This window comes from Perca flavescens, chromosome 14 (genome assembly GCF_004354835.1).
Source record: "Perca flavescens isolate YP-PL-M2 chromosome 14, PFLA_1.0, whole genome shotgun sequence".
NCBI classification, from domain to species: domain Eukaryota; kingdom Metazoa; phylum Chordata; class Actinopteri; order Perciformes; family Percidae; genus Perca; species Perca flavescens.
The window spans coordinates 15,816,706-15,840,443 of NC_041344.1; the positions used below are offsets into that span (position 1 = coordinate 15,816,706).

The following is a 23,738-nucleotide window of genomic DNA, read 5'->3' on the forward strand; positions in this document are numbered from 1 at the left end:
TTGTGAAAAATCTTGATTTGATGGATTTATTCATGATTTCAATGGTGATGGTTTTATTCAACATCTCTAAGGGGGCTTTCACGCCTGAAAGTCCGAACCAAGGTCCGGACCAAGGTTCATGTTTTTGCATTTGATCCGGTAAGTTTTGGTTTCACACTGCCGTTATGTTAGCGCACTAAAGGTCTATACGTGACAAAACTACATCCTGCCATCATAAGGGCTGCACGATATTAGGAAAATATCTAATCTGATCTTTGACTGATATTGCGATTGCGATATGATTCACGATATTGGAGGGAATGCCTCACATCACCTCACCACAAATGTCATTTTTGTATCATTATTCTCTTTTTTTTTGATGATTGAAGTGTGATTTTTTTGCGAGGATCTGTACCACACAAAGATTTTTTCTTTAGTCTGTAGGATACGATTTGTAGGCCAGGATGTCTCTGCAGCACCACAATACTTTATTTTCGAATGGTTTGACACCATATTTGCCTTTAACAAATATTGCACCTCCCTGCGATTTGGATATTGCATTAGTTCATATTGCGATTTCGATAAAATTGCGATTAATTGTGCAGCCTTAGCCATCATCACATACGTGAGCTGCGTCTCCTGATACTTATAATTGATTGGTTTGTAGACAGGCTTTCCCCGTCCTCTTGTATGCTCTCTCTGTGTCGGAATTTTTTCAACTGACTGCTGCTCTCCCCTAATGCCTTTTTGTTTTCTTTTGCGATGTTGAGAAGGAAGTCACAGGAACTTTCTTTCTGCAGCATTTATTCAGAGACAAACGGAAACCTACACTGTACATTTACTACCACTTAACAAGTAAACTGCTGATGTATTCTCCGCTCTGATAGCCGGCAGCTGTCTGCTCTGAGCGCATTCACCGTCACACACTCATGTACACACTGAGCTATTCCTTAAAGGAGCTTCCCTGGTCTTATAACACGATGACAGCGTGCCAGAGCTTCCTGTATGTGGTCCGAAAGTCCGAACCATCCAAAAAATGCTTTCTCATGGATTTATTCATGAGAACCGGACCATGGTTCAGTTTGATCTGAACCGAGTCTGCTCTTTTGGTCCGACCAAATTTCATCCGTTTGGTCCGGACCGGGCTCCAGGGGAGCTTTCACACCTGTAATTTTGGTTCCGATCAAACTAAAAAGTCCGAAGGTCCGGACCAAAAGAGGTAGGCGTGAAAGACCCCTAAGTCTCTGTAGGCAACCTCATGACTGCATTACATTTTATATACATGTACATGCAAGTGGACTTCTACTATTCTAGCAAGATCCAAATACTGTGTAGAGTAAACAGAAACATTATAAAATAAAGTCTTCAACTGAATCCATAGTGTGTGTGTGTGTGCGTGTGCGTGTGCGTGCGTGCGTGCGTTAAGGAGTTGTTCTCTCAACATTGATGTCGCAACGACCTGCAACTTCCCCTTTGGCAGGAAAGCTGTGTGTGTGTGTGTGTGTGTGTGTGTGTGTGTGTGTGTGTGTGTGTGTGTGTGTGTGTGTGTGTGTGTGTGTGTGTGTGTGTGTGTGTGTGTGTGTGTGTGTGTGTGTGTGTGTGTGTGTGTGTGTGTGTGTGTGTGTGTGTGTGTGTGTGTGTGTGTGTGTGTGTGTGTGTGTGTGTGTGTGTGCGAAGATAAAAACGAGTGAGAAAAGCAATGTGTGGCTGTCACACCGGAGAGATGGATGTGAGCTCCCATGGACATTTTTTTTTCTTTCTTTCAGGCAAACCTCCATCACTGTACTGCCAGGCGACAAAGTAGCAGCTTTAATTAGGATTCAGGCTTGTGCCTAATAGGACAGAACTTTTATTGCCTCTAAGAGAAAGAAGATTTTTCTTTTTGAGTTTCTTGAGGTATCACCCTGTGACACCTGCTCTTGTAAGAAAGAATGATAGGCTGAAGTTAAAACCCAAACTTGATACTTTTTAAAAGAATTGAAGTGCCGTTGACCTGATTTAACCCCACTTTTATAGTCTGAGTCTTCTATAACTCATTGAAATTAAAAGTGAAAGCTACAGGTGTTGCCTTTTTAGCCAAAAGCTGTAAAATGGATACATGGTGATTCTGCCGTGTTCTCTGATGCATGATATTCCATTATTGGGATTATTGTTTAGCCACATTTGTGCGTTCCTGTTAAAATTGTCTTGCTTGTTTTAATGCAGAATGGGGTTCTGTAGTAATTATCTTAGAGCTAGTTGTCTACTGTCTGTCTGTCTGTCCATGTGTGTGTGTCTGTCTGTCTGTGTGTGTGTGTGTGTGTGTGTGTGTGTGTGTGTGTGTGTGTGTGTGTGTGTGTCTCTGTCCGTGTGTGTGTGCGTGTGTGTGTGTTGGCTGTTATGCAGGATAGAGGAAATGAAAGCTCAGACTGAGCCTCAAGGCTTTCTAAACTGTCTCAGTGTCCTTCACATACATGTTTGTGTGTTGCTGTGTGTGTCTGTGCTAAGCACATCTGCTCCCAAGCTCCGAAAATGCGGAAAAATTACACTTGTCTCTGCCTTTTTAAGTTGCACTCAAGTACCTACGTGGGCACACACACACAGAAATGTATATGCGTTTCAAGTGGTTGAATCTCAGTGCTGCCACCCCCTTCCTCTTTTGTGTTCTGTATGTTCTGTGTCTGTCTGTGTGTGTGTGTGTGTGTGTGTGTGTGTGTGTGTGTGTGTGCTCTTAAACAATTGGCTATTTTGTGAGCCGCACACGTGTTTTAAACTCTCTCCTAGAACTGGAATAGCTTACATTACACTGCCCATATTATTACTAATATCCAATTAAATTCTGGCTCTGCCTCAAAGTTGAATAAGATTGCCTGATTTTTTTTCATTTTTTTCCCCTTTCCGTCTTTGTTTGTTTGTTGCTGCTGTTTTGTTAATTGTTGTGTCTAATTATGATTATACTGTATATGTATGTCACTTAGGACCCCCTCCAAAACGAGATGCTAAATCTCAAATGGTTATTCCTAATAAAAAGAATTTCAAACCAACATTGTGGACACAGTTTTAATGTACTTTCAACTTTTAAAGGAAATATCATAAGTTAAACAGTATTTTAAAAACTGTGTTTTTAAAAAACACACAAAAAATGTCATTGTTCAGTCTGCTCAAGTTATAACAACCCACTTGTGTGTGTGTGTGTGTGTGTGTGTGTGTGTGTGTGTGTGTGTGTGTGTGTGTGTGTGTGTGTGTGTGTGTGTGTGTGTAATTTCCTGGTTGTCCACCAGCAACCCCCGAGCTCTGATCACAGGAAGCTGAGAGGAAGTTGTTGGGTCTCCGCTATATACACACACACACAAACACAGACACACACACACATCTACCTCTTCCCACGCTTTCACGCTAGTAGAAGAAATAGTAGTGGTGAGTGAATAAAAGAGTGAAGAGGAGCAAGAGAGAAGGAGAGGGGGCAGTGTTCAGGTGTGATAGCCTTTTTTTATGTGCTGCAGCTGGCTCTTTCTTGTGTGAATAGGCTGTACATTTCTACTCCGCCACCTCTCACTCTCTCATTTTAAAAAAAAACTAAGGGGCCGTTCACATACAGACCCATTGTAAATGGTTAAATGAAACCTGGTGTTGCAGCCTGCCGCCTGCTAAACTATGGAAATTTGAAAGGTGCTCAGCAGCACAACAGGGGAAAGAACCTAGAGAGAACTAGAGAAAACTCAATTTTATGCACATGTCCTCTCACACAATGTGAGTGACAACCAGGTGAGATCCACTCGCGCGCCTTTTAATGCCCGCCGAAACAGAAGAACAGAGTTGTTTACTACAGATGCAGGACCCCAATACCAATCAGTCTTACTAGCTGAGGTGACATTGTTGTATTAGGGTTAGGGTTTCAACAACGTGTACCCCGAAAAAACCTATTCTGCTGTACAACACTGTAACACTGTACAACAAGAAATGAACAACTTCCTAGTATTTAGTACAGCTACAGTACTTCTTCAGAACACAGCTGGGTGTATAAATGACGAGCTCAGCCCAACACACACACACACACACACACACACACACACACACACACACACACACACACACACACACACACACACACACACACACACACACAGAGCATTAGAGCCCTACTACTTTGTAACTTGTGTGCATAATAAAATGTGTGTTTACATTCTAGTAAGCTGGTTATTGTCTGCTCTCTTTGCCAGCCCGATTTCTTACAAAGTCTTGTTTAGGAGTAAGGAGCAAGGGCTTAAAAGAAATCTAAACCCTGTTTTCATCTGGTAGTAAGATCCGATCTGAGTGATCGGTCACAAGTGGACAGCTCTAAGTACAGGTGAAAACTCTCTCAGGATGTATTGAGATCTGATCGCAAAAAAAAACATTTGGAGGTTGTTTGAGCCGTATTTGTCCACATTCTAATAGCAGCGATAATGTGAATGTGCCCTGTGTCCACATTAAAGGCCGCCTACTCAGTTGTAAACGGAACTACTGTACGTTTGCATTCAAAGTATTTCTTATGTCACAGAAACCACTGAGAGTGAATCGCATTTGGAGACACATTCTACAGACAGGTGAAAACACACGCACCTAGAGCTGTCCATTTGTGATCTGATCACTCAGGACAGATTTTAAAACCAGGTCAGAACAACTTCCTAGTTAACAAAGCTGTATGCTTCTGCTGGGGAAGCGTCATTTTGTAGTCTCTTACTACACGCTAGCTAGGGCTGTGCAATTAATAAAAATGTAATCGTGATTATGATTTTGGCTCCCAATGATCACAAAAACAGAATGATCGAGAAAACAAATTATTAAGCTCATTACGTTTTGCAAGTAAACTCTTATTTTCTCTTCTGTTCTGAATGAAAAAATAAAGTTTCAATAGGAAAATTATTAAGGCAAAGTTCACAGTTGTATGTGTTTTTTTACCGTTGATTTATTTAACATTATTTATTTTTAGTGTAATAGTTGCAACATCTTTCCAGAAGTCAACGAGTAATCGTGTTAAATTATTGTGATTTCAATACTGACTGAAATAATTGTGATTATATTTTTTCCCATAATTGAGCAGCCCTACGCGTAGCTGTTTTTCTAATAGGGCTTTAACATATTCATATTCAAAGACCAGGACAGGAAAATATTACTTTGACAGCAGTTTATATCCAAAATAATTAAATCCTAAAAAGAATCTAAATAAGTCAGTTTCCACAGCTGAAAATCTAGCATTTGAAGGTAGGAAAACCCACACCACAAGCATAAGATGAAGCTTCGGAACAGCGTGCTGTGTTTGTGTTGCGCCAAACTTTTCTTCTTTCTGACTTTCTGACCATTACAGCCAGTGTTTGTTAGCTGTGTGTGCCTGCAGTGTGCAGAGTTAAACTGTTTCTGATAATTACACAGTAAATCAATATCCTTAGACAGGCTCCATCGTTCTGTCTTTCAACACAAGCACACAAAGTCAGGTGCTGTTTTGAAACTCTCTCACTAAAACAGTTATTTTAGATGATATAGATACATCATATGTTGTGTGTCTGTCAGATGTATTTGTTGAATAGGTATTCAAGCATAAAACAGTCCCTCCAGGATTTCGCATTGTTGCGGCCCAAAATGCCTGATTTTGTGGGAGCTTTTGTAAAAAAATTGCAATAAAAGTTGCGATGTCTTTTGTATGTTTGTTGTAATGAAGTTGCGGGAGACCAAGAAAGTTGCAAAAAAAGCTGTGATTTTATTTTGTATAGATCTTTAAAAATTAAAAGGAAACTTGTTTCGGGGAGAATAAAACTACTTTGGGCTGAGTTTTCCTAGTAACCTTACCAAAAAGGCTCAGGATGCTGCAAATGGCTGGTGGATTTAAGACAAAAAATAATAATTTATTGAATGAATCAAATTTGAAGTGGCTTGTTGATCTTTACATTGTTAGATAATTTCCTAACCTGGCCTGAGACACATTCATACGGTTTGATAAAGTACTTATTGGACTTTAACTTATCATTGCACTTAATACAATAACACAATAACGAGAGTAGCTGTCCTCAATTTAGGTCATTGTCATCTAATCTCCGGTTTTTCCTGCATCCACCCTGTGTGTTTGTGTGTGTGCGTGTCAGTAGCGGGGGGGAACTGAGCACCAGCCCCACCCCCGCCCGCTGCAGACAGCCGACAGGATTGAAACAGCAGCCGTTGACTTTAGAGTGAAAAAACGTTACAGCGTACATTGATGTTAAAATGTATACAGGTTGGCAGGGCGGTCTTAAATGTTTTGCACGGTCTTTCGCTGTACGTTTTGTTGGTAAATGTTCGAGTCTCGTCTTCATATCGGAAACAAGCTCTCTCTCACTCCTGCTTGGTCAGTGGCTCTCAGAGTCACATTATACTGACGTAAAATCTGGCACGTGGGACTGCTGGGATTGGTTGAAGTTGCGAGAAACTCCGTTTTTTTTGCGGAAAAGTTGCGGTGATTGGTCAAAATTGCGAGTCGCACCAAAGTAATTAATTTGCGTGAATTGGCGCGATCGCCATCCTGGAGGGACTGATAAAAGGGTAATTGTTATCAGTTGTGTAGTGTGATCTTGATTGTGTGGATTGTTTTTTATTTAGTATTCATAGTTTCTTGGGTTGTGGTTTTCAGATGAGGTTACATTTTTTTTCCTGTTTCATACAATACTCTGTCTTTTTTACTCTTTGTTAAAAAATGGCTTCCAAAACCTACACCTCTTTAATACAATATTTCTAGGATTGTGAGGATGCCTTTGAAATATTTATTTTAAGTGTGTTTTTCTTTGTGTGTAAATGATGTGTTTGTATTGTGTATCCCTGTATACTGTCATTTTGTTTTCTTTGGTATTAAGGCCGTGCTTTATTACCTTTATCATAGTGTAAAATGGCTTTCTTTTTAGTTTAAAGATTTCCAACACATTTCATCAGAAAAACGCACCTGTTTATTATTTATTCAGTTTGTTCTTATGCAGCAGCAGATTTCAAACTGGTGATTGCGGTGTGTGTGTGTGTGTGTGTGTGTGTGTGTGTGTGTGTGTGTGTGTGTGTGTGTGTGTGTGTGTGCTGTGTGTGGTGCTTGGTTGATGTGCAGGAATTAACTAAATTAGAATTTAATGAAGTTAGATTATAAATCAATGTTAATGATTTGATGCAAATGGTAGAACTAATCTTTTAATGTGGTCATATTACAGTGCAGTTTATTATTAATTACGATTGTGTAGAATTCAGTTAGATGTAATTGTTGTTCAGTTGATCAATCCTTGTTGGAGAAGTGTGTGAATGTGTGTGTATGAAGGATTTGTTAATGCATGGTTATGTGAGGCACTTCTTTGGTCAAATAAATGTGATATAAATGTGATTTTGTCTGTTAACATGTGTGTTTCTCTTTCTGTGTGCATGTGTGTGATCCATAAGGATATTTTACCATTGACAACCTCAAACAATAATTAATTACACACACTCCTTGCAGTCCGTCTGTGTATGCGTATTCCATACTCCTGCATGTGTGAAACTGTGCTCCCCATGACAGCTGTATGATTTATCCCTAAAGTTATAAATGTGATTACACACACACACACACACACACACACACACACACACACTGTTGACCACAATCTGCTTGCTGCAAAAATTGGTTAAGGTGACATCATCAGTGACGGTGAGAGAGAGATCCATTTTAAAGGAGCTTTCTTAGACGTGACCACACACACATGGTATGCTCCACAGACACATTCACACACAGACCGAGTATGCTCTAAGGGCCATAGCAGGGGAGCTGTGTCTGAGAGAGATTGTGTGTGTGTGTGTGTGTGTGTGTGTGTGTGTGTGTGTGTGTGTGTGTGTGTGTGTGTGTATGTGTGTGAGAGTTAAAATCCAGACAGTCATTCCAGAGGCCAGACTATTGAGTCTTATAAACTCTCAGGTCACAGATTATTGAAATAGCAGAAGAGATATATAGTATGTGCCTGTGTGTGTGTCTTCCAATTCACTGTTTTACTTAAACATCACAAATTGCTGAGAAGACCCAGAACTACACACACAGATATGAACACACACCTGTAAGTGTATTTATGTCCATCAGTGTCTGTGATTTAAAATACCACAGGTGTGTGGATGCACTGTGTATGCCTGTATTTGCACTAGCAGCCTGGATCTGTGTGTTTGTGTGCGTGTTGTAATACTGATTTATTTCAGCATCATTTATAGCTCCATTGGGAACTGGACTAGCAACCTCTTGGCAGCTATTTCATTCTAATAGTCTTACATACACATAGTCAGTCTATTGTGTAGGCCGATGTATCACAATCTACCTTATTTTAACCTGCTAACCTTCAGCAATTTGGATAGGGTATGGCTTGGACAGCCTAATAAGTTCCTACCTACTCCCTAAGAGAAACTGAACAACCTGTTTTTCGACACACAGTTCAAAATAAAGTTTTATAGACCCTGGGTCCCAGGGTGTTAGCGTAGTACTTTTAAATTCGCCTTTGCCGATGAAAACAGCTAGTTTGCGTCATGCTGAGTAAGGCACAGTTGGAAAAGTGGGTTTCTGTCACTTGTAACATTTTCTGTTTTTACTGTCTTTTGTGTGTGTTGTGAAGTTAAAGAGTTAATTGAGCTTGAAAGCAGAAATTTGTAGACCAATGAAGAGAATCTCCCATGGTGAAGTGAGAAACACTCTCCCCTTTCTCAGTAGTTTTTGAGGTGCAGTTGAACAGCGGTCAAAACCCCAAAGTGCCCAGTAGCCAAAAGACCATGGTTATACTGGACCGCTCCCAGTTACAGTATGTGTTCATGTCTGTGTGTAACTTTAACTTTACCAAACTCCCCAAAGGGGTAAACAGCCGAGATACAGAGTATCTCTCTCTCACACACACACACACACACACACACACACACACACACACACACACACACACACACACACACACACACACACACACACACACACACACAAGCAGATATAAGTGAAAAAGGCTTATTCCATTATTCCATCTATTCATTAAACATTTCTTTACTTTGTTTAATGAATAAATGTCTATCTGTCAGTCACGCAGGGATTGAAGCTGTCGTGCTATCGATGCCTACCACTTTACACACTGATACACACACTGCTACATACACATCAAAGTTTGTGTAAGGATAGCCTAAAAGTAAGGAGAGTAGAGTAAAAGAGATTGAGAGAGACACAGCAACAGAGGGGAGGGAGAAAGGCAACGAGAGGGAGGTGTGTTTAGAAGATAGGTTAGTATGCGTGTGTGTGAGTGAGGAGACCGATCTAGAGTAGTAAGCAGAGAGAGAGATGCAGCTACAGAGTGAAGGAGTAGAAACAGAGGAAGGGAGGGAGTCTCATAACGAGAGAGATAAGTATTGAAATGTGAACCTCTGATTAAGTTTGACATTTAAGATGACATATTTTGCATGCTATTACAAATGAGTCCTACACTTTGAGAGCGTGAGTCTATACGTGTGTGTGATTAGCTCAATCTGTGGCAGGAAAGAATTGGTCCCTGGCTATACAACAGATGGTGTGTGTGTGTGTGTGTGTGTGTGTGTGTGTGTGTGTGTGTCTGATTGTGTGTCTGTCTTCTGGCATTGATTAGTGGCCTAGAAGGCAACTCAAAGCTTTTAGTCTTAAAATGCCAGGTGGACTCACAGTGATTTTATGTTGTCCTCCTCTCTCTCCCTCCTGTTTCTCTCTCTGGTCCCCCCTTCCTATCTCCAATTAGACTCCTGCCTCTGCAAAATCAATTCCAAGCTGTTACTTGTGCCCCCTTATCCCCTTGTTTCACCCGTGCTCTCATTCGGCGCTCAAACTGAGCACCACATAGCAGCGTGCACTTGTGGCCGATTCCTATTACTATCCCACCGCTTTAAATAGGCTCGGTTTCACGGCCTGATCTGTTTTGTCTGTCGGGGTACTTAAACAGTCACGTGCATGCTTTCATTAATATTTTCTTCAGCTGCTTTCATTCACTGACACGTAACCTAAAGCTACAAACCATTTCAGCGTGACTGCCATTTTGTGCATCAGTGGCCTTCCTAGAGGTAATAAGCTGTGACATTTTCATAAAAATAAATGACTGCTGAGTGATACAACACAGCCATGAAAGCTTTAACATTTGCAACAACAACAACAACAACAACAACAACAACAGCTGGTGTCTGCCAGGTCCCTCCAGGGAAAATCCTTTTTACGGACAGGAAGTAATGTGTTTCAGTTTTGTGGAAGCAGGGTTATTTATTTGGAGGAAAGAAAAAATATTTAAGCATGGTCAGCAAGCCATGGCTGAAAATACCAAAAATGTACATACATATATCATATATTTTGTTAATGAAAAAAATCTAAATTTTATATTGTTCCAAATTATTGGACACATTGACTTTAGAGCGGAAACAATTAGTTAGTTAATCAAATCGAGGAAGTTAATCAGCACCTATTATATATATAATGATTACCCATTAATCATTTCAGCATTTTTCAAGCAGAAATGCAAACATACAAACATTTGGTGATTCCCGCTTCTGCAATGTGAGAATGTGATGCCTTTCCCTGTCTTACATTTCAGTAAGCAGAATATCTTTGGATCTTTTGTCAAACCAAACAAGCAATTTAAAGTCATAGACTTCGTTTTAAAAAATTGTGAAATGAAAATGCAGTACAAATGGTAATATTATAGCTCATATAAATATTAAAGATATATTTTGCTGATTTAGATCTAGCACAGTCAGTTTTCTGTCACATTAATCCAACTAATTAAAGTATGTTGTACATGTAAAGAGTCCATTTTATGTATTCAGTGTGCCTTTTGTCCAGGACAGCTCGCCCCCACATGTCAACACATACTCACTCACTGTCAATGGGTTTCTTTCTATAAGGTTTTCCATCACCTTAAAAAGGAATTCAGAACACGACATCTGCAAAATAATAGTTTTACTATTATATTAGTCAACATAAACCAACGCTCAGTGGGGGTTGCAGAACCAGCCATTATCCTGCACTTTGTTCCGGGGGGCTACCAGCTGGAGGGCTGACCTGATGCACAACTCCATCTTAAAGTTTTGGACAAATTAGACCCAAAATGTGCTAGAATCTGTTGAAAATATTTGAATAATAGGATTTTTTTTCTTGTTCTGCAGTAACTTTGAAGAATGGGGAAAGGTTCATGAAATGCCCCTCTCCAGTAGCACAAGTGTGGCTAATAAATACCGTGCTGATTCTGTTGGCAGAACTAAAACTAACTTTGGAGATTATTTTTATAGTGAATGTTACAATAGTCATCTACTTATTGGGTTTGCTTATTAGTATGTGGAGCTCATCTGCTCTTTGCCTCCTGCCTTTTTCTCTCCTTCTGCACTCCCTTCCTTTTTTTCTTTTTCGGTTTATCCATTTCCCCATATGACCTCTCTTCTTCTTTTTTTAAATGAAGGAAATATATTCTCCTCCCCTCCACACTCCTGTCCTCCTTCCCTCCTCCCATTTACCATCTTTGTTTTTTATTTTATTAATGAATTCCTTACTTTCTTATTCCCTTCTCTCTTCCTTCCTCTTTTAACCATCCTCCTCATTAGTGTATATCTATCTATCGATCTATTGATCTATCGATCTATCATCACTTCTATCTATTGTTTCAACAACGAATCAGAGGAAGAGAGATGGCAGCACAAGAAAAAAGTAAGGACAGATGAAATGTAGGAACAAAGACTGGGGACAATAATGTGAAGAGACAGAATGACGCAGACCGAGAAACAGAAAGAAAAGCTTGAGAGAGATCTCTGTGTGTAACAAGACTTTGCCTTTAGCATTATTTCTTCATACGCTGCACATTAATCCTTTGTTTATGAAAGATGGAGATGCCAACTACAGCTATCCCACGGGAAGGGGAAGAGCAGAGCTATCTGAAGGCAGCAGAACAAATATGTGACTGTGTTAGGATTCGGTATCAAACCCATCCATTACAGTGACTTCATAATATGCATTTAGAGAATGAGCTTGGAGTCACTGGATGATGACGGTTTAGATGTACTGGTAATCTATTTTTTCCATTAGAGACCTAACTTTGTAGCCTGGTTGACACCAGACCCTTCTCAGTTGTAACTGAGAGTGGGTCTGGGCAAGTTTCATTCACAGCCCATTTCCAAAGGGGCGTCACCAACAGAAACCGCTCAAATGCCTCTGGGTGCAATTGGATAGTCCTTCAACCAATCAGACCAACGATCCGGGTGATGTAGCAGCGACAGCGGCATCAACAGGTTGCTGCGCTTCGGTGGCCGTTATGTTGAATGTAAACAGAAAGCTGCTTGCCGTCGCTGCGCTATCGTCATCGTGTAAAGCCCGCCTCAACGATTTTGATTGGTGCCTCGATTTGGAAATGGGCTTGAATGGGCTCTTGGCCAGACTGACTTGCAGAGCAAATCTCAAATTTGCCAGAAGTTCGTCAGGGTTTTCCCAGGCTACTAACTTTGTTCTCCAACTGAAAAAGACTTGATTTCTCAAGTTATATTATTATTATTAGTGGTGTTCTGGGTCAATTCTGTACTCATCTTGTGGTTGTGAAAATTTTACATGAAATGCAAAGACCCTTTTTCGTGCATGACAAACGATGGTAGTGGTTAAACATCCATTGTGCTGAAATGATTACTTGATTGCTGGAGAGTTAATGCCCACCATTTTTTAAATCCGCTAATTGTTTTAAGTATTGTACGATACTGTGCTCATCTACTCATACTCATAATGCATCACTGCATATTACACTAGTTTCCATTACACTTTATGTGACGTTAATGTTAACTTAGCTAATAGCTAGCTAAAACGCTGCCTTAAGTGTGGCTGTATTTCACTGGAAAACATTCCAACACAGAGAGACGTGCACCATTCTGTATCTAAACACAGCCGTTAGCCTTCACTTTGTCATGGACACTGCTGAAGTCCGAGATATTGGAGAAACAAAAGAACTGGAAAGTCCTCCTGCTTTCTTTCAAGATCTTAAGTTTTAAGATATTTGTCAAGCCCTAACATCAAACATTTGCTGGTTATAGCTTCTCAAAATTGAGTTTTTGTGGTTGTTTTCATGTGAGTATCTTTGAGTTTTTGGTCAGACAAAACAAGCAATTTTAAGATGTCATCTCAGGCTCATGGCAATTAGGATTTCACTAGTTTCTGATATTTTATGGACTAAATGATGTATGGAGGAACGACATATATTATTTGATAATGAAAATATTTGTTTCTTGCAGCTCCCGCACAGCTGATAGTAATTTTGGTTTTAATAGTACCAAGCTGAAAGCAACATGAGTGAGATCAAGCTTGTTGCCGGGATGATTTACAGATAAACTGTGATCAAATTCACCAAGCTGCATTAAAAAAAGAAACTTACATATGACTCAATCAAAATTCTCCAAAATAGTTCCCCATACCTTGGCCAGGTATGTGACATATACTACAAAAACATCCCACACACCTCTCGGTACTTCCTTCAACGGATGTATTGGAGTGATTATTGGCAATTCCAGATAAAACCCTCACTTGCATTGGGGCTAATTGTAGTTGATGGAAATGATTAACTGTCACATTTATCCTCTCTGTGGTATTGGGGCCATTGTGGTGTGTGAGGGGCTAATTGTAGCTAGTAGCAGTAGTTGTTATGCGGTATGTGTTGTGGTGGGTTGTACCTAATTGTAGTTGATAGTAATGGTTCCAGTCTGTGTATACAGCCTGAAGCATACAAAGGCTGTACTGCGACACACACACAACACACACACACACACACACACACACATTAAACAGACACATATGGTGCACACCTCTTCTTCTTGCCGACATCTTGGAGCATGACGTATGCAAATGAACATGTGAGACCAATGTAAATAAATGATAGATGGACAGTATCTCTCTTACAAATTCCTGTTTAGTTCACCAAAACCATGCATCATTTTCTTATTATCGCTTTGATGAACTTCTTAAGTCCCCACTGAAATCATATGGGGCAGATGGAAACACAGTTAGGTCAGTCAGTGCTTCTTAGGTCGGGATTTCAGCTTCATTGCTTTACCACAACGATCTGTAGTTTTCCACTGTGTGTGAGTGAATGATGAATTCTGACTGGGTGTGGTGAACATTAGATGAGATTTCCCTCTGCTCCCCACACACACACGCACACGCACACGCACAGTGAGTGCCAGGGCTGGTCTAGGCGTGGGCCCTTTCAGACATAAATTGCTTTATTTTAATAGTTGTATGGTAGAGAAAGAGGAAAAAAAAGGTAAAATACTAGAAAGGCCATAGAGAGAAAATTGGATTGAACAAAGAAAGCAGCCCTCTCTCTGTCATTTATCTTCTCTTCTTTTGTGCTTGAGTGTGTTTTCTCTTTTCTTCCTAATCCGCTAGATTACATTACAGCGTTGTTAAAATATGGTCCTTTTTAATATGTTTATGTTCATCTCCATGTGTTTGTTTGTGGTTGTGTGATTATGTTTTCAACTACATTCCCTTGTACTTGTCTTTCTTTAGAAGTGTGTTTCTCTCATGCTTTTAGCTGTTTGCAGTTTGCTATCAGTAAATAACAACAAGCGTTTATCTCTCACACTATCAGAGTTAGTCACAGGGTCGCACGCATGCTTTCTCACTTACACACACACACACACACACACACACACACACACACACACACACACACACACACACACACACACACACAATGTCTCTCCCCCCCCCATATTGCATTGATCTAAAAGTGATCAGTTGTTGGCGTCTATCAGGCGTTTGTTGGGTTTGACTGTGTTTATTACCGAACACACACACACACACACACACACACACACACACACACACACACACGCACACGCACACACGCACACACACACACACAGTGTGTGTGGGTCAATGGGTTGACTGTGTTTACAACTGAATATGAACTGAACGACCACAAATAAACACGCGCACACACATGCTCAGAAAACACTCAAGCAGTATCTCTCTGTCATGACTGTAGTGAACAGAACGACCACAATTGTTCTCTTTTCAAACAACAGAAACATTATGGTTTAACATAAAACACATGGTTGGTTATTTGATGGCATTGTATAGTGATTATAAGGATGGGAGGGGTGGGATAGTGGGAAAACGGGGACAACAGAGGAAGGGAGAGGGTAGGAACAGAGAGAAAAAATGTTGGAATTATTGTAGAAATTATTTTTGCATGTGAGAGAGGGCAATAGAGAATAGAAACATGACTGAAATGCAAGGTAAATGGCTTTTTTTGCTTGATAGGTAGATAAGATTGGATTTGAAATTAGAAATAAAAGCAGACAAAAAGAAAATAAAGAAGAGGAAGGAAACTGAAGGACAGGGGGTGACACAGATCGAGCAAGAGAGACAGTGAGAGATGAGGAAAAGAGAATTGGGGAGCCAGAAAATGAATGAAAGGCACGCAGAAAGAGATGCAAGAAAGAAAGAGAAATTTGGAGTGCTGGAGGGGATGAATTGCCGTCTGCCACCTCCCTCATCCATCTTTCTGATATGGTGTGTGGTTTGATGTGGTTGTCTGTTGGCCATTCTCCCCGTCTCTCTCTCTTCTCTCTGTCTCCCCCATTTCTGCCTCACCCTCTCTCTACCACCCCTTCCTCTCAGTCTCTCTGATATGGTTTGGGTTTTGATGTGGTTATGCGTTGAAGATTCTCACGGATGGTTTCCATAACGATAAAAAGATTGACTCCCCGGTTTAAGAAGGAAAACCAGGCAAAAAGTTGCACATAAGGATGCAACAAACATCCCAACACACACCCCTGAAAAATCTCTCACAGCTGAGATGTTTCTGATTTGGTGGGGCTGTTTTTCTTTGACGAGGTTTGTGGTTGAGGATCGTCACAGATTTCAGCGTTCAAAGAAGTTTGTAAATTGAATCAAAGCTGTTCTGTACACATACATCATTGTCAGAAAATTGTATTTGTGTGCGTGCAATCCACAGTATGTTTTTTTGTTTGTTTATTGAGTCCTGCAGACACCTTGTATCTCTTAGTGTATTGATTTCAAGGAATTATCAAAATCTGCTCGATATTTTCTTCCCTCAGTTCTTTCATGTATGCATAAACAATACAGTCTACATGCTTTAGTTACAAAAAGAAGAAGTAAGAAATAACTTTTTCGGTCTCTCTCTCTCCCTGTCTCTTTTCATTTTTCAGAGATGGTGAGGAAGAAGAATCCCCCTATCCGGAGTGTGGGAGGTGAGGAGGAGGAGGAAGAAGAGGGGAGGAAGCCGGCAGGAGAAGAGGAAGAGGAGGGAGAGGAGGAAGGGAGAGTGGGAGCAGAAGCCGAACGAATAAACCGACCATCTGAACCCGAATCCTCCGACCGGATCAGAGGAGATGAGGAGCCGGAGGAGGAGGAGGAGGAGGAGGAGGGAGAAAGCGAGTGTGTGTCCTCATCTGTCTCTCCCTCATCAGTTGGTGAGCGCTACAGCAATGAGGGGAGAGGGGGGAGGAGAGCAGGAGGGGGCAGAGCCAAACAAGGAGAAGCGGCGCTGACAGACAGACCCGAGAGCCAGTCGGAACCTGAGGATGGGGAGAAGGGGGCAGAGGAAGGAGAGAGGAGCGAAAGAGACAGAGGGAGGGCCGATTATCTCACGGCTCCTCTCCTCTCTGCTCCCCTCCTCCCCCCCAGACAGGAAGGAGGGGAGGAGTCCACAACTGACACCCCTCCACTTTCCTCCAGCCCCTCTCCTAAACTCCAGGACTTCAAGTGCAACGTGTGCGGTTACGGTTACTACGGCAACGACCCCGCCGACCTGGTGAAGCACTTTAGGAAGTATCACTTGGGTCTGCACAACCGCACACGGCAAGATGCTGCCCTCGACACACACATCCTGGCACTCCACAACATGGCTCCCCAACACACTCCTCTAGGTAACTCCAGCTCCCTGCTCCAGGTGTTTGACTGGTGTCGATGCTTATTGTAGAAAGCTTCTTTAAATGGAAATTAACATGGACTCAAAAATACATTCTAATGAACTCCTGTTTCATTACATTGTAAAGGCACAATACGATTTAGATTTTGTAAAGTTTGTTTTTCAGTATGCTCCTAGTTGCACCAGTTTCTCGCAACAATGACTTGCTTATTATTTGTCTAAATACTTCTTCTTCTCAGAAGTCAGACATGTCCTTAGATTTTTGTGCCTCTGGCAGTCTGACTTCCTCTTTGTTTATCTGTTTCTACAAGTCTGACCCCTCTTTTTGCTTCTGCTCCCAGATATACAAGCAGGACAGGGACAGAGGAACCAAGCCAAAGAGTTGGGGAAAACAAGACCAGATATGCACATTCAACAGCACAGGACAGTCATGATGAATGGCACGTATGACGTACAGGTAAGCATGTGCCACAGTTAAGAAATAGAGATGAGTCGATTTTACATACTGTACGTGATGATGCCTAACTTTTTTTCACAAAGAAATGCATTTCATTCAAATACTAAGAATGCATATGTACCTGTAGCAATAGACCACAAAACCTGTGAAAACAAAGAAGCAGTAATAACGCCACCTCCACAATGAGTAACAAGTAAAAAAAAAAAGTAAAAAAAAGAAAATAAATCTCACACAAAAACATAGAAGCAATGAATAAACTAAAGCCGCACAGTGCCTCTTGTGGTGTGACAGCATTGAATGAGTCGGATGGAAGGTAAAGCGGCCTATGAGTGGAGCGACGGCTTAAGTAAAGCTTTGGTTTGTAGCTTCCTGTTGTTACCGCCTCAGTCCAATAAAAAGCCTGCATTGTTTGAGCCAATGCACCTTTTCAAAATCCTTTTTACTTACAGTGGCTGCAAACAGCTTCTGTAGTCATTGGAGTGGACGGTCGAGGGAAGCCAAAAGGACATTCATTTGAAAGTGATAATAAAACAGACAGTACTTATACAATTTCATTATTAAATATTTTTCATATTTGGGTACTTTGTCAAAAATGATTCAGTACATTGATTATACACTAACATTAACTAGATAGAAGTAAAGTTTATGAACAAAGAAAGCAGTGCAGATTGCTTTGTTGTAAACTTTGTTTTTGATTAAAAACTTGCATAAAAAGACGTAGGTTGCAGTGTTCACATTGCAACATGAAGCAACCTGACACACTGATTCAGTTAACAATTCACTATAAGCATCCCTTGTTGTCATAAATCTGCATTTCGAGGCCCATAACTGAACTGAATAATTTATTGGGGCGAACAATCTGCAACTGATTTGTAACATAGGGTGTGTATGTGTGTGTGTGATTTGGACAGTGAGGCATTGTGGTGCACATTATACATTTTATAGACTGGCATATGGATAGACAGACATGGAAAGGGATAAAAATAGGGCACCTGGCAAACACGTGTACATGCACACGCATATACAGAGACAGGAACACAGTCTGCTTCACAAATCACTTACAGGCACTGCATGCATAATAATAATAATAATAATAATAATAATAATAATAATAATAATGTACTTTATTTTACCTCTTGGGGAAATACATTTTTTAATTATGTTGTTATTTTTCTTGATTTACACACACACAAACACACACACACACACATGCATCGAATTTGGAGAGATGTCAGAATGATGGGTCACCGCAGCACAGCGCCCAGAGCAGTTAGGCGTTCAGTGCCTTTCTCAATGGCACTTTGGCAGTGCCCAGGAGGGCACACTCCATACCGGCTCTGTCCAGGACTTAAATCTGCTACCCTCCAGTTTCACCCCAGTATTTTTAATAATGGCTAATAAATGCATATCATGCCCTAATCCCTCATATTCAGGGCTCAATTTGTAAAAGAAATGTAACAAGGTGGGAGCTACTTTTAACCTTCAGGTGCAATTAATAATTTCTTCAAGATAAATGTTGTTCATATACTTAAAGGTGATTGAATTTTACCTTGTAATTATACTCCATCAAAACACATTAAAAGTCAGACGTAATTTGCACCTGCAGCCTGGGTATCAACTGAGCAGACAATTAGTTTGAAGATATAAAATATCTTCAATTATTTAGTTATATTTAAGGGGTACTAATCAGTGAAATCAACAGCTGTAGACTTTGGTAAGAATGAAAACCTGCAAAGTCTCTGCTTAACATTGTACATAGTTAACTTTCTCTGTTGTAGTAGACATTAAAGCCTAAGACACAAGTATTAACATGTCAGTTATATTTGCTATGAAACTGGCATTATGAAGAATGCGCGCATATTATGCCTTATTCAAACTCTTGCAGATCTTATTAAGCTACTTCATAAAAAAGGATATACTCACTGTAGCTTTGATCTTTGAAATCCACATTCAGAAGCATATCCTTTTTTTAAACACAAACATTTAATGACATTTAAGTATTTCACATCAGATTTTTTGTAAGGCAGCAGAATGGGCAGTTTTTTTAGTTTGAAATGATCTTTCATTTGCTAAAATAGTGAGAACTGGAAGTGTCTGGCAGACAAACTTTCATCAGATAATCACTCGTAAATCAGATGGTCATGAGGAGACATTGAGATGCCATTGAGTTCTAATGAAGCAGGAAAATTTATTCTAGACTTACTGGATGCCTTTTGTCCCTCATCAACTTTAATTCATCTGTAATAGTTAAAGAGTTGATATTTCAAGTTTTATGACAACTGCAATATGTTCTGTCCATGTCTTGCAGCCGAAAGGTCAAGCCATTTATTCCATAATGCTTCATGGTTTTTCGTAGTTTGAGGGGCTATCACATCCCTTAAAAGTCCCATTTCTCAACAGCTAATATGCCAATCAACAAATAATTTTCCAAATAACTGCAACTGCAATCGCATAAATACTGAGGTGAAGTGTGCACATTAATTTCAAGTTTCTAAATTAGGTCTATTAAGAGCCTCAACTTAATAAATGAAAACATTTTCATATTTCATACTGTAGGTATATGTTCGATACTCACCAAGAGTTGTAGGTTCGCTTAAAAATGAATTTATATATGCATAGACATTAAGAATTTTAATTGACTTAATTGTTTTTTTGTGCTTTTGGACTACTCCAGTTTTCGGGTCAAGGATTAAGACTTTGAGTGTGCGTGAACAGTAGGGTTTTGTCTGAAAGGTTTAAACAAGATGATCTAATAAACGTCTGTGTGTGTGTATGTGTGTGTGTGTGTGTGTGTGTGTGTGTGTGTGTGTATGTGTGTGTACGAATAGTCAAGGAGTTTCATTTCGCTCAAACCAGGAGTCTGTAATGGCCGTAAGTCACGTAATGGACACAGAAACACACATACACACAGTAGTCAAACACACAGACACACACAGACACACAGACACACACACACACACACACACACACACACACACACACACACACACACACACACACACACACAAAGTCAGAAATAGAAAATCCAGTGGGCTTAAGTTGTCATTATGAAGAAAAAGTGAAAGTATATAAAAAAAGAAAAACGAATGAAAGGGGTCTCTATTCTCTCCATCCCTCGCTCGCCTTTTCTCTCTCCCGCCCACGTTTGGAAAATTCCATGTTGTCATTTGCTAAGGCGAGATGCCCTGTCAACCAATGACATTGCGGGAAAAGAGACTCTGGGAGGAGAGGGATAGGAGAGAGAAGGAAAGAGCGAGAGAGATGGAGGAGGAAAGAGGAGAAGGGAGTGGAAGAGACAGAGAGAAAGGCTTTGAAACCACTAGTTATAATCGGCTGTTAGGCAGTGTAATGAAACAGTTCTCCATTTGTCTCTCTCATCATTTGTCTTTGTCTTTCCTTCACCTTCTCCTCAGCTCTGCTTTCTTACTCTAATTCTTTTCTTTCTCTCTCACCTCTCAATTTGCTTTTCATCCATCTCTCACCTCTTTCTATTCCCAGAGTATCACACTTTTCCCTCAATGTGTCCCAATTGTCCTCTGCCTCTTTTCTCTCTCTCTTTGCCGCTCCCTCTCATGTTCCCCTTTGTGTCTTTCTGTCCATTCTGCTTGCTGTAATGACTTGATGTCTGGCTCTTCTCTAATTGCCTGGGCAGGGTCTTTGGGACGTGATGATTGCATGATTGCTTTTGTGAGATCACAGGCACTAATAGTTCTCATTTAGCCTTCCAAATTTATTCTAAAATGTACCATCTCACATTTGTTTTTTCTTTTTATATTACTTTTCTTGCTCTTTTTTCAGCATGTATAAATGTTTTGTCTTCATCTTACCACTAAAAAAGTCAGTTACGTTTTAATTGCAAAAAAGGAAAAAGCAATTTTCACAGTGTTATTCTCCAAAAAGTACAAAATCATGACCTGGATGACAAGAATTGATTAATAGATTGTAGCAGTTCCACTGCTGTAGACCTCTGTTCACAGATAACTACAAACACACAGGGAGGAATATTTGCCACAGCTCTTTATTTGAGGATCGCATCAGCAATGAATTGTCCCACAATCCGCCAGGAGCTCCCTCGCTCCCACTTGGCCCGAGGCTCTCGGTCGCGAGGGCAAAACTTGCGCTGTCCAGCTCACCACACAGTGTCCACGTCTCACAGTCGGCCATCAAAAGCTTTCTCCGGCTCACTACTGCTTTAAAGGGAGAACATGATCAGACAACTCGCTGTAGCAATCAGTCCCTCCCTACCTGCTCACCTAAGCCACCACCTCCTCCCCACACCCCCTCCACACCACCACATAGATTTATTATGGGAATACATTCATGTTTTGGAGTTGAAAATACAACAAAATGTATACAATAATTTGATAATTATGACTGAAATCCAAATGCATGCTTATCAACATTTGCACAGTAAATATCAAGCTAAATGCCCTTATATGAAAAATGATAAAACCATACATCTTTGCTCACCAGTTGCATACCGTTTTTGCCAAACTTCCATTACAAGACAGTCAGAATGAAACCACAGATCCGTAAAGAGACAAATCCATATTGTACAGTAGTAAGTCTAATGTCAGCGTAAGACTTGCCAGGTTGTCTGCCCGCCAGTAGAGCCAGCAGTGCACTATAATCTCCTGCAGTCAAGGGACTAACCTAATAAAAAACAGACGAAGTGTCAGGTTGCTTGCTCTGTAAAGCAAAATCCTGGAATAATACAGATAGTACAGAGTCTGATGTTATTGGTCAGTTAGTTAGAGTTTGAGCAGCCTTGTAATTGTCTACAGTTACATATAGAAAATTATTGATTGCCTTTGTTGTGAACTTAAGTACTAAGCTCACAACATGTTGATAAGAGCAGCTGGAGCATGGATTCCCATATTTGCGGAAGCACAGCTCTGTGTTTTGGAGGCTCATGTCACGTGTACCTTAAAGATCTGCTGCATAGGAATTAAAAATGACAATGATGAATTTATTACTTGGTGGTAACAGTGGTCTTGCCGAGTCATGCTTCCTTTACTTCACAAATGATCTTTCAAGTTAAAATCATATGTGTGACTGTATGATACACAGAGATTGATTTTTAATCCTGATTTAACAAAATCTTTTTCGTCTTCTACGTCTTTTCCCCTCTCTTTTCTGCTTGACAACAGGTGATGCTGGGTGGCACGCTAATTGGGATTGGCCGGAAGACCTCTGATTGCCAGGGGAATACGAAGTACTTTCGCTGCAAGTTCTGCAACTTCACCTACATGGGCAGTAACTCCCTAGAACTTGAGCAACACTTTGTGTCCTCGCATCCAAATAAAGTCAAAACTCCACCATCCACCCCCCTGCTGGCCACCAATAACATGGCAACGCACGACAACCAGGGGAAGGGGAGGAGTCAAATCCTAGACGGGGCTGACCGAGTCGCCGTGAGAGCGGAAGACGATTCCTTGGTCGGGTACTCCATCCCAGTGAGGGCGTGTTCAGATTCGTCAAGCTGGACAGGGGAGCTGGGTCGAGATGCTGTGCAGACATATTATTGGTGTAAATTCTGTAGCTGGAGTTGTGAGTGGTCAGGGGGCTCGGTGAAGCTTTTAGAGCACTATGAACAAAGACATAGAATGAGCACAGGAGGTACTATGAGCCCCAGCAACTCTAATCCTGGGGGGATGGACAGAGAGAGGGAGAGAGGAGGGAGAAGAGAAGGAGAAGAACGAGGCCACATGCCATCCAAAAGCCACAAAGATCTATCATCCAACCCATCCAGCACCAGCCAAGGTAATGAAATGGGAAGTATGGTTAAATGGGGTTGTGAATTGCTTTATGTGTTTTCAGTTGAAGGTGGCTACTTTTATGAAGCACAAGAGTGTCATAGCATTAAATAACAGTCTAAAATGTCTACATCTTCTAGTACTATGATGCTCTTCCTAGACACTCTGACACTGCTCACTTTTACTTATTTGCTGTTAAAAGTAATATAAAACTGCTTGACCCCCTGCTTTTTTATCGTTTATAGTGCTTATAACTACTTGACCCTCATTTGTTGAATTTCTGACATGCTTTTGTTGTTCTTCTCCAAGACCCAAATTGTTTTATTTAACAGACCTTTGCTCTGTTTTCTGCTCCTAGGAGACCCAAACAGCAGTGATTCAGAAGCAGTCGTGACCAGTTATAACTGTCAGTTGTGCGATTTCCGGTACTCAATGGCCCATAGTGCAGATGTGATCGTAGTAGCACCGTTACTACTGCACTACCAGCACAACCACTCCATCCACCGATGCTGCATTCAGCACTGCATGTATTGTCCACAGGGGCTCTGTCAGCCACATAAACACCTGGGGGAGGTGAGATGAATAAAATATTGAAATGTTTATTTGCTTGGTGCATTGGCGTTTGAAGAAGAATTTAGCTGTTTTGTAAGCACAAGA

At 40.7% G+C, this 23,738-nt stretch overlaps 1 protein-coding gene across 5 annotated transcripts in view; it reads left to right on the top strand.

The window, feature by feature from the left end:
* Window positions 1-23,738, top strand: part of trps1 (trichorhinophalangeal syndrome I) — a 127,316-nt gene that overhangs the window by 37,606 nt on the left and 65,972 nt on the right. For all 5 annotated transcript variants that reach the window (XM_028597122.1, XM_028597123.1, XM_028597124.1 and 2 more), the window contains exons 3-6: window positions 16,147-16,866; window positions 17,210-17,325; window positions 22,476-23,088; window positions 23,440-23,654. In XM_028597122.1, coding sequence (XP_028452923.1) covers window positions 16,147-16,866; window positions 17,210-17,325; window positions 22,476-23,088; window positions 23,440-23,654 — 1,664 coding nt within the window. The remainder of the gene's footprint in view (window positions 1-16,146; window positions 16,867-17,209; window positions 17,326-22,475; window positions 23,089-23,439; window positions 23,655-23,738) is intronic.